Below are 12,532 nucleotides of genomic sequence, written 5' to 3' on the forward strand. Positions count from 1 at the left end.
AAACAGAAAAGGGAAAAACCGGCCACCCCACCACGAACCTTGTTTGCGTGTATCCATTGTTTGTATTTTCATTGTCTCTGCATTATTAAGTTTTTAATTTCATGTCTGGCATTCATAACGGGACTCAGTGGTCAAGTTTTAATGTTATATACTTTCATTAATACGCTCAAAATCGTTGCATTTTGTTTTATAAATCATTGTCAATTCAGCCGGTGGTTGCAAGTCGTGATTTTAAAAGAAACTACTTTGAATTAAATTTGAGTTCAATCTTTTGTTGTGTTTTACTTGTGCATTATGCACTTGTAATACTTCATATTTGAATTTGGGGGAAAAGCCTTAGCCAACTAAGAATGCATTTTCTGTCAGTGGCATATCCAGGGGGGGGGAGATTCAAAAGCAAATAATTTGCGACGATTTCTTTTATACCAAAGGAGGGATTGGGAACCAACAGTAAGCTGCTCTCGTTTGCACGGCTTGGGGTTGGGAGCTTATTGCATCAGTTTTTGCAGGCAACACAGTTTTGCAACCATCACTTTCGATCACTGACGTCTTTGGTCAAGACCAAAGATTGTATAGCGCGGCGCTATACAATCTTTGGTCAAGACTATGTTCCACCAGGTGGCTCACGTCACTCACGTAGAGGGCGCTATTGAAAAATCTACACGACTTGCTGAACGTTGAACTATGTACATTATGTACACACATGACGATGTATGTATCAAATTGTACGTTCGCAGCTGCCGCAGCGGGTTCTTCGATTTTACTAGGTGGTGGTACGTATTCTTCCGTGCTTTACTTTTTGGGTTCAAAACATGACATCTTGCCTCTGAATATTTGTGGTGGCCACTTGGTTTGGTTTAGTATATTTATCCATTTATCTTGTGACATAAAATTACATTGGTGAATGCACATAATGAAGGGGGGGCTGGCAGAAAGCTGCCGCTAAGTTGTAGTTGTACGAGGCCAGGCCCCCATTATCCTACAATTGAATACAATGTCAATGAGAAAAGGTAAGTTCAGCAAAAACTTAAAGGTTATTATTTCAAAGAGGAAAAAAGGCATGTGTAGGACAGAAAATACTTCAAACTATTAGAGAAAAGAAAACGTTAATCGTAATTTATCAATCAAATTTCAAATCATGGAGGTAGTGAAGCTGGTGCTGGTATAGGCCTAAATACAACTCAAACTTAATTAAGCATTAAATCATTTTAATTTAATTTTTTCGGAGGAATTCCTTAAGGTATTTAAACTAAATCCGTCTGAATCTGATCGTACATGCTGTAACGTTAGCGAGTGGATTTTTATTTCCTCCATGCCATGGTATTGGTAGGGGATAGCCCTACCTCCAGGCATAGTACCGGGCATGACATGTGCATTTAAGCCTATACATTGAGCCTACCGTAGACCCGTAAACAAGGCCCTACATACCAGTACATGTAACTCCTTCGTCGGTATACATGTACTGAGCCCTGAGCTGATTGATCGTGATTCTTTTCAATTGAGTTTATCCGCCATGTCCGGGGACAGTATCAGACATCCGCTGGGTTTTCTGAGCTGAAAGTGCACTGGTAGCTAGGCTACAGTATGTTCACTACTTTACAGAATTTACCTGTACATTTTTGACGGCTGTTTCATATCACGTCACAGAGAGCAAGCGGCATTACAAGTTCCATGATTCGTTGCAAGCGGTATTTGACTGGACAGGGAACTAGCCAAGGGCAGTTTTGTGCGTTACATGTACAGTAGCTGTGACACAAAAACCGCCATATTTTCCACGACTACTTCGATCGACAGGTACTGTTGTTGATCTGAAGGAATTCTTATGTACTGAAGTCTGGGTGCAAACTACACAGGCTCTCCATACAGGCTTGGCCCTACTGTCATTTAACCATACAAAGGAGTCTATGTGATGTGCAAGTTGGGCCGAGGTACATCTAGAGTGGGGAAAAGGCCAACTGAAGGAAACATTTTTTCCTCCAAACGAGGAGAGAGCAGGTTTTCTGCAATTAGCAACCTGGGGGGATACATGTAGTTAGCCTCGTAAGTAGTGAATATTCATATCGGTGCGATTTCAGCTCATAAGATGGATGTTTGATAATATCCCCGGACGTCCGGGATAAACTTAATCAAAAGAAATCACTATTAATCAATACAGGGCCTAGTATATCGACGAAGGAGAATACGTAGGGCCCTGTTTACGGGTCTATCCCCCAGGTTCCTATTTGCAGAAAACTTGTCTTTCCCTCATTTTGAGGAAAAAATGTTGCCCTCAGTTGGCGTTTTCTGCAAATACTGTAAGTACAGTATATGTTCTGTAGACAAAATGTACAAGGTACAGAATAATTGCATCATTTATTAAAAATTATCGAAACGTACAGAAAGTTGCAACATTTTTCATTTTTTTAAAAATAAAACTAATCTTAAGGCCCTAAGTTATTAATATTTCCAGTTGTTGAGTTTTTGGAGACGCAAAACACAACAATATAGGAACAGAATACGTGGAACATACACCGATGGCCTGAGTGATCAATTCTTCAAATTGATGATGATGCCTAGTTAGTCATGTTAGCGGATCTTGGACAACTTGACCATTCACCAACTCAACTTGGGACTACTCGACTGGTGGGACATCAAGCCATTGAAGCCTACCCAGGCGTGCAATTTTCCTCATATCAGCTGATTTCTTCATTTTTCACTTCACGCTCATGCCATTGAAAATTGAAAAACACTGGAAGTTGTCCAGTTGTGAATCTGTTAATTTTCCCAACATGATATATATTCCGAGTTCATTTAATCGTTTGGCAGCATTTTATCATCCGTTTCCTTAAGTTGGCAGCATCAACATTACTTAAAAAAACAAGTTCTTAGAAGTATTTCATAGAATTGTGAACGTCAAAGCTTGATCACTCATCATTTTGCCATCAAGAAACTTTCACCTCCAGCAGCTGCAGTGCAATCGATCCGAGGTGTTCATTATCCATTTCTAATGCACAGTTATTGTACATGTAAATCTTTTGCACTGTGCATGCATGCCACGCGCGTGTCCTGCGTGTGTCGTGTATTGGTACAGATAATTCAATGCCATGTGATCAATGATCCACCAATCAGACGACCGGCATTTTTGCAGGTGTTGTATAATATTTTGCGGTCATTCCTCGAATGAATTACTCCAATGCACATGTACTGTAAATTACATTTATTATAGCATTCGGGACATGATGTAAAAAAGATGTGAACATCTTGCAGGAGAGAAGGAAACGTGCACGTAATTAATGCTGGTATCATTTACAGACCCACCATACTTGAAATGTTTACAGTAAACAGCATGTGAGGGACAGTACATCATTTGTATGCAACACATACATGTACACAGTTACACGGTTACCAGTACATGAACACATAGGGGACGTCAGAGTGGACGTACATGCTATCAGTGACTGTTGTTCCCAACCAATCAGAATGCATGCTGTCGTGCAGAATTCAGTCACCTGAAGAAAAAACCTCAGCCCGTCATTGAGAGGAACAAGCAGAAACAAATTGCATCTTACATTTCAAGACATGTACATTTACGGCATCTGGTGCAGTGTACTCAGTCTCTGTGTCAATTGTTGTACAGTCCATCTCGTACAAAGAGGCAGAGGAACTAGTTTTCTACAAATTTTAATGGACTGTACACATCTGTGAGACACCAGGAGCAGTTGTATCATATGGAACGCTGCATGTGACCACCTTTATATTTTCTGCATTTCACTGTACGTACGGGACATGTACTCCGTGGTTGCTGTTTCATAGGACATTGCCAATTTTGCCAGTATGCTTATGAATTATGATGCACAACAGAGTTTGGGATTATTTACATGTACCTCCAATTTAGCCCAGTAGATCCGTGATCAATGCATGTCTGTTCATTCTCTTCCTAACTTTTAAGATGTCTTACACTCAGATGTATGGTCCGATTCTGTTGAATATTTTGTATTTGTTTGGTAACTGGTTGCGTGATTGGTATTTATAATCATAATACAAAAGATCATAAAGCTGCCCTGGGCAGGAGTATTTACATGTACATTGGTTTTCCTGTGGCTATGTGTAGATCTCAGCTCTAGGATTTTGGATGCTGCTCTCTGGTGTCGGTAAGCATCTGGCCTCTTCCTGGTGTTGTCGTCGGCCCGCTTCCGCCCTCTCCTTACTGACCGTCTCCTTCCTTGCGGTGCGCACCTTGTGTAGCGGGGACCGTGGTGCGTTTATGTGTGGGAATTCGGCATCCAGCATGGCGAAACCTGTGATTGTTCCAGCAAAGGGATCTCACACTGCATCCGTGAGTAGTTCATAGGCTTGGATGAGAATTGCATTTTTCAATACCATGATGTCTGTGATAAAAGCATCGCAATATTCACTAAAAACGTGGTATTTTTTCAAGTGCGGTATTACGTCACCAAAAAGCAGTGGTGATAAGCTGACGTTCATTAGGAATGCTGACAAATACGGGCCAGCATGAAGGTTGTTGTCAACTTGACAAATTCCCCCAAACTCAAGAAGTATAAATTACGATTTATCGGTCTATTCAGTTTCCAATGAATATAAAAGAATAATAAACTTTTATGGCTGAATTTGCTGATTTTTGAGGTGAGAATGACATAATCTGCCAACACAGAAAACTAAAGCATGGAAATGAAATAACAGGTTGTTGGGTTATGACTGTGACAAAGCACAGTCCTGTAAAATATTGTTGGGGACTTCCAGTCAGACACCATGAGCTACACCTCGCCTGCAAACATGACTTCAAAACCATTTGGCTGGCGGGTTGGCAGCTACTTAACTTACATGTCACCAAGTCGAGCTTGACAATTACATCTTATCTCTCTGTTACAAATGACAATGCAGACATGACACTGGATGACTTGTACCACAAAAAATGGAATGAAATATTACAATATGGTGGTTTCCTATTTCAAAAGAGGTCTGCAAATTATTCATGCACATTAAGCCCCCCCCCAAAAAGTCTCCAGTTTCTAGTCAGCGCGTGTGTCACCGTAACCGTGCACGTTTGCAACCTAAAAAAGTTTTTATTTAGTGTAAAATGATGTCCAAAAGCTGCCGAATTTGCTTAATTGACTGGAATCCTGCTACTTTAATTTTAAGATTTTTTGATAAGGTGCGGTTGAGTAATATATACAGCAAAGTAGTCCCTCTAGTTCCCCATACAATTAGTCAGGTATTCCCTTTCAGATGATGTCGTTTCTGCATTATACATTTGGGAACCAGACAAATGAGGTGGTCTTATGTCCTGCGTACATGTACAAGCTGAAAATGCTTTTAAAAAGTAAAACATGTGGGGCCCAGACTATGTTAGTGTTGGTAGCAGCTGACATTACGTGCGCATGCAGTCACGATGGACATGGTGTGTTATAAGCACATCACTTCCAGAAAAAAACAAGTGAAGGTAAAAAAAAAGCCGTGTTGCCGCACCGGACCAGAAACTGGAGACATTTTTCTACCCAGCAAGAAATGAGACCAAGGGGTACCCCCCCAACATGTCCAATCCCTATACACATTCCAGACTATTGTTACTTAACACATCCCCCCAAGATGTCTGAAAGGAATTCCCCAGATTCCTGCGAGACAATGACCAGCACAAAGCAGCGGGGGGGTTCTCTCCGTCTCATACCTTGCTGCATATGTTTTTTGACATTAGCAAGAATATCGCAGTCCCGAGTTCGCTGGTACTGTACATGTATGTCAGTATTTATGGATTATCATTCGGTTGCTATTAGTACTATTCAGTAATCAAAATACTGTCCAAGCCTACGTTAGTTCAGGAGGGGAAAGCCGGAGGTTCATGGCATGGTTTTGGGCAGTTCGGGATACTGATATCATAGATGACTACATGTACACCACGTGGCTCAGTGTGAAAGTAAGAGGTTAATTACATACATACATCCCACGTTACCCTAATCTTCCCTGCATATACATGTACATGTAGGAGGATGCGACTTGTGTAAGACTTCCGGCCAGCACGGTGAAAACAACCTGAGGTGAATGCACTTTTGCCATGCAGAGCAACGTAAAATGCATTTTGTTTTCACTTCGCATTGACCCAAGGTCAAGTCGCGTCTACAAATACATGTACATGGATATCATTAATTTTCCCCTGCAGTGGTAAATTGGCCATCAGAAAGCCATAACATACACTGTACATACATGTATATCTTAAACCAGCAAATTCAACAGAGAAAATACAAATGGAAATGAAAGGTTTAAAATACCAGTACATAGAATTTTTTAGACCAGTTTCATAGTTGTTTGTGCAGAATGCGTTAAGTGATATCCGTGTATGGAACTCTTTCCTTGACTAGGAGGTTTGAGGAATTTTGCGGGTTAGAATGTACATGGTAGAGTCCATCCACTTTCTGTGGCCCTGATGCACTTTGACTGAAAAGTTTATGTACATGTACCGGTGTGGGCAACATGGATTGGCTATAATTTGTTTAGGGCAGAGTGTCAAAGGCAGATCTAACTTCCTAAGGAAAAGGGGAAGGGGAAGTAGGGAAGAGGAGGAGTGATGCCGGGGAGTTTTGAGTTTGAGTTGTGTCGAGGGCATGCCTCACTGGGGGAGAGGGGTGTCTTGAGCATCCCTTCCCCCCCGGAAACTGGCATCTGTGATTCATAAACGTACATGAAAGCTAGTTGAGAAAGTACAGTATGTAAGGAAAGTAAGGAATTTAGCATGCATGTAAATAGCCCCGTTTTACTCGTATGAAATAAGTCAGTGGCTGAATAACAGGGGAGGAGTGTTGCAACCTCATTAGGGCAACTCCCATCGTTTGTTAGTTCTTAGCATTGTCTGCTCGGCTGTTTGGGTTAAACAGAATGAGCTAGCACTCATTTGGAAAATCTCATCAAGAAACTGGGAACATACACATGCTGGCCAAATCCTGTCTGTCTTTGGTATGTCTGTAAATTCCTTTGCAAATTATCGTTTTGGATTTAATGCTACCGTTTTCCTTTGCAAATTATCGTTTTGGATTTAATGCTACCGTTTTCCTTTGCAAATTATCGTTTTTGGATTTAATGCTACCGTAACTACTTTGTACATGTACATGTATACATGCATGCACTAATTTTCTCTGTAATGAGTCATTACAATTTACGGTGTACATGTACCCTGCAGTTGAAGCCTCTGAATTCTTCATCATGGAAAGACTTTGTTCACAATGAACACCTGTCTTTGAAATGGCTGTGGAAAACGATGGTTTTCTTTATGCCCCTATTTTTCTGCTTATGCAACTAACAGGCAGGGGCAGCTGCTGATGGCGTCATTAAGGGTTAAATAATTGAATCTGCCGGGTATTTTTTGGTTTCATATTTCATTTTATGACAAAGCCATCCACTCCAGTCGGGCACACTCTCCTGAGGACAGCCAGAGCACACTGGCCAAAACGTTGAGTTAACACTCATTAGTTCTTTTAAGAACCACACCTCGCCCACAAGAAATTGATTCCATGGTGTACCCGCAAACCTATTTCTCGTTTCATATTTCAGTTTGCGCTCTTCCAGAGAGCAGAACTGGGGAGTTTGTGTACATTTACCAGAAACTTTTTGCCTAAGAGCAGAAGTGCATGTACATGTACAGTATGCTAAATGACAAAAATACGGTTTGCATCCAAAAAAGGATGATTTGTTTAAATTTAAAATGAGAACTTTGTTATCAGGTTTGTTTGAGTCGTACCGGTACCTTTGCAGACCAGGCACGTGTAGATTTGACAAAGTTTCTGAGGGCACGCTATAATTTGAGGTTTCAATGTACGTAGACTTTGTGGTCTTTGTTTATCCAGTGTGAGCTGATGATTGTTTGCAGTGCAATGGGAGATTGATAATAAATACACATACATGTATATGCCGGTACATGGAGCAGCCAACTTTCGTCAGCATGACCTATTCCACTTTCAATGATGCATGGAGGCAATCTGTTTTCTGATGATGTTCATGGCTTCAGATATTCAGGGGTTTAAATCAATAATTCACAGTCAGCATTTTTATAAGCTCTATTGAATTCCTGCTCTGGTGTTCCCACCATGCCAGACAGCGACGCATGTGGTGGGAAGTCTACAGCATTAAATCATTAATGATCAGACCACTGTTAGGTTTATGGAGGCATGTGGTAGATTTCAAATCGGACCAAAATGCATTCAGATGCAGTGCATTGCAGTGATCTGTGGCTCCGTGAGAATCAAAGATCGTATAGCACCGCGTAGCGGCGCAAGATGGCGAACTTCACCGTGAATACACGTAAAACGTTGAAATTGCATGGACGCCATTTGAGCAAGCGATATGCCTGCGCAATGCACGTTAATGCACTGGCGCAGGCGCTGCGGCAGGCATGTGCACCTGGTGAGCCTGCGCCTAAGCATTAACCGTGAACTGCGCAGGCGTATCGCTTGCTCAAATGGTGCCCATGGTAATTACACCTTTTGGGCAGAGTTATCCATCTTGCGCCTTCGGCACTACACGATCTTTGGTGAGAACTGCCTAAGAACCACAGTGTGGCCAACACTGTACATGTACAATGTACATTATGTACATGTATATGTACATGAATACTGGTACTTACACTCACGTGGCCTTTACAGATTTAAAAATGACTTTCCAATTGTCTTCAGGTTCCAATTAACTTAAGGTGGAAATGAGCTCAACATGGGTTGATTTTAAATGCAAGGTCTTACTGTTTAAAGCCACGTGTAAAAAACCTGTCTCTTGAAATGTGAACATGAAATTTAGACCGACATACCGTACATGTAGCAGCACATAAATTGTGCGTACATGTACAGTACATGCTGCCGAAGGTATGTACAGACAGAGCCTGTGAGCTTTGACATTTGAGAGCAACCCAGCGGTGCTAATAGCTCATAAGGCAGGAATAAAACAGTTTCAAAGTACAGGTACGCGTGCCCATGTACATGTAGTTTGTGAGCATTTAAGAGTTTTGAGGTGAAAGCTGATAAGCACTGATTTATGAACTTACTATGTGGGTACAGGTACCTTACATGTACACTGTACATGTAATATAGTGTAATCAAAGCCTACAGGTGCCAGTCCTAACCTACCCTATGGTGCACAGTACAGGCACGGTGTACTGTACTGTAGGTGCAATTGACTGAGCACTGACACATTGTAAACAGTGGTACAAGTTTGTGTACTTGTATTACATACATGTATGCTGTACTTAAAGGAAGAAAACTACAGTGTTTATTGAAAAGTTTGGATCAGTTGCTGGTAACATGCCTGTCATGGACATATACACTAGTCATGAGTCACAGTGTTTATTGAAAAGTTTGGATCAGTTGCTGGTAACATGCCTGTCATGTACATATACACTAGTCATGAGTCGGTGTTGTGATACTATGAAAATTGGGGCTATACATGTACATGCATTGCACAATGTACATGTAGTGTGTGTATTTGTGCCATGCTGAGGTTTATGCACAATATCCATGTCAGCAGTTGCCCAGATCATAGCCAGAGTGTGTAAATATTTGCCATTAATGATAGCAATAAGGAAAGAACTCTGCCTGCAGTAAAAATTGATGTTGCTCATGTTGTGATTCAGTGTGTGCATGTACATGGAAGTGCCTTGCCGAGATGTGCCCGCAATTTCCGTCTCGCCAGTTGCTAAGGATTACTGCCTAACGTTGTAAATATTTGCCATTTATGGTGACAACAGGAAATAAAAGCTGGAACCTTAGGTGCAGTAAAAACTCTTGGCAGTGCAACATCCCGCTCATCTGTTCCTTTCAGCGCAGGCTTGCCCTTTGCCGGTATGGTCCTGTCCATGAAACGGGCATAAAAGTTGCGCTGAATTACTCATGTTCTACCATCAGAACACATGCGTGTTGGTGTTCTCAACATGTACGAACATGTACATTGTATATATGCAGGACTGTACATTTGCAGTGGAAGGTACATGTACATACAGGCACAGGATTATGTTGTGCACTGGTACCACAGCATAACACAGCCACAAAAGGCATTAGCACGAGAACCAGCGCGTGAACCAACACGCGCGCGTACTCCATTCGTTTGCACTGCACTTTCTGGTTCACAGTGACGTCACACTTCGGTACTCTATAGTACATACTCTAGCTCACTTCAACTACGTACGTGTACATAAGCCACCGTGAACCTGAACGTTGTAGCGGTAGTTGATTGTTACCCCCAGAACTGTGAGGTCGGACGTCCTCCTCACTCCCACAAATGGAGCGGGGAGGACGTCGGACCCCACAGTTCTTGGGATACAGGTTGTTGTTTGTCACTGTTCGTCAGCGTGAATTTTTTTGCAATTTGGTCATTTTTTGTGAGATTGCGAGTGATTACAGGACAGTTAGCAAATTATTATCCTTTCATTTTTGTATTTTTTGGACAAACTTTGTACAAGTATAGTGTGTACTGAGCACATGGCACTGGGCACGTACAGGTGCATGTACATGTATGCACATGTACTATACAATTTGTGCAATAAAACTTGGCTAAGAAGACACGCAGAATTAACTTTACCAATCCATTTTACATCGCAGTCACCGTTATATTTGTGATGGCATCTTTGAGAAATATTGGTGCTTACAGTGACTTCAAGCTTCCATTTTTTTTTTTCAACCAAGTACCCCAAAATGAAATGGGGCACACAAGGGGGGGAGTATAAAGAGGCCATCAGTGCATGATCTGTGGCGCAGGTGTACAAACCCCCACAGTGCCAGTGATGTTGCCACCCATCAGTCTTCCTGATGAGGTTTGCCGTCAGTGCCAACTTTAGTTTGTCATCTGATTCACGCTCACATTCAATGAGAGGATTGAAGTTTAATCTCCCACTTCAGTAGCAGCGGTAACCCACCGAGAGAAGCAGGAGGAGTACCGTATGCAGCCTAGCAACAGCTACGGGTGCCGTGGTTGCTGTCATGCCACTTTGTGTACATTTACAACAGAAGATCACGTTTCGCTCAGTTATTCAGCACTCTGTCAAAGATTTCCCTTAGCCGGCGTAGAGTGTTTTTCTTTTTGGCCCAAAATACACATACACAACGAGTCCACAAGGATAGTGTTCAGTCTGTACTGTACAGTCACCGTACATAACCTTGCGTAACTGTTAATTTTGCGCATGCAAATTAGAAAGTTCTGTTCCCTTTGCTCTGTATGCGAGCGAGGTTTCATGTCAAGGAGAGAGTTCAGTAAATTCCGCCTTCATTTTTCGACCAAAGCAAAAATCAATTGTCCTAGATTTGAATTTGCATGTGTAATGAAATAAAATAACTAACGGTAACTTGACAGGTTGCATCCTTGGTACATGTACAATGTACTTGTGTAAATGAAGTGTATCACACACACATGTACGTACGTGTACACCAGTACACATTTGCGAGAAATTCTTTTCCCAACTGCATGTACAACGTGCATTGTATATACTGTACCGGTAGATAGAAATTGCCGTCATGTTTTGGCCCGGTTTTTGTCTCACTGATGAAGACACCGGGGAGTAAACACGAAATTGCTATGCCTGAGGACAAGGGCCTTTCAGTGCTATGATTGAAATGATGATTGCATCATTAGTTTGACAAGAATCCTTTTCACCAGGCAATCTTTCCTCTGTAATTCACTGAGGTGTGTGTGAAATTATCTAACTGATTGAAAGCACGTGTACAGTGTACTGTACCTCAATATTCAATTTGGTTTTTGTCTTCCTTTGGTTTTTCTGTCTCTTCTTTTTTTTTCTGTCTCATATTTTTTTCTTGGTGCAGAGTGTGTTTGAAGGATTTTGATTGCAAGTGTGGAAAAGCACTCCCGGACATTACATGTTAGGACTACAATTTTTGGAGGTTTTTTTAATGGACTTGGTTCTCTTTTTTCAAATTATGGGTTGGACTAATGAAGTAACCCTTTTTGGTCCCTAATTTCATGCAAGGTTTAAGTAGCACTAAGAAAGAAGAAGTCCAGACTGAAGACTTTTTGCTTGAGAATTTGTAAGTAACTGAGAAGTTTGTGGCCATTTTCTTCACGTTCTGAAAGGAATTCTTTATTTTCACAAAGTGGTTTTCAAAAAATCTAGTACAGTGTACATGTAAAACATGTTATCAAATAATACATGTAGATACATCAGTGCATGTATACATGTACATGTAACACAGAAGTACTTTTTGGGGCTGCTCACAATCCTCGATCCTCCTATTTCTGCGCACCTAAGGCTTTGAAACAGGATTTCCAGAAAACTACTATGCAGTTGAAATTTTTTAGAGGTGATTTCATTTTTACAACTCACAGTTTGCCATCAAAACAATTCACACAAAAAAGATATTCCTTTTTGTGCCCAGGAGTAGGCAGCTCTTAGTGGGTTCAACCACATGCATGTAAATCTATGCATCTGGTGGCCTTTGAAATCTACAGTGGCCAAGAAACAAGTCTTGCTGTTTAGCATCGTAACAGCACTGAAACAGTACATATTCTTTGAATTTTTAAAGCAATTTACATGTAAAAAGCTTCAAATTTCAAG

The 12,532-nt window shown here is 41.3% G+C and overlaps 1 protein-coding gene across 4 annotated transcripts in view; it reads left to right on the plus strand.

Moving 5' to 3' along the window:
• Window positions 1–657: 657 nt before the first annotated feature.
• Window positions 658–12,532, plus strand: part of LOC110985507 (acyl-protein thioesterase 1-like) — a 33,894-nt gene continuing 22,019 nt past the window's right edge. Inside the window, exons 1-2 of one of the 4 annotated variants that reach the window (XM_022246571.2) lie at window positions 658–773; window positions 4,091–4,315. In XM_022246571.2, coding sequence (XP_022102263.1) covers window positions 4,112–4,315 — 204 coding nt within the window. In that variant the 5' untranslated portion in view covers window positions 658–773; window positions 4,091–4,111. The other 3 variants (XM_022246572.2, XM_087148514.1, XM_087148516.1) reach the window with 3 other exon arrangements.

This window comes from Acanthaster planci, linkage group LG18 (genome assembly GCF_054643075.1).
Source record: "Acanthaster planci isolate LZ-2023a linkage group LG18, COTS_SCS, whole genome shotgun sequence".
Taxonomy (NCBI): domain Eukaryota; kingdom Metazoa; phylum Echinodermata; class Asteroidea; order Valvatida; family Acanthasteridae; genus Acanthaster; species Acanthaster planci.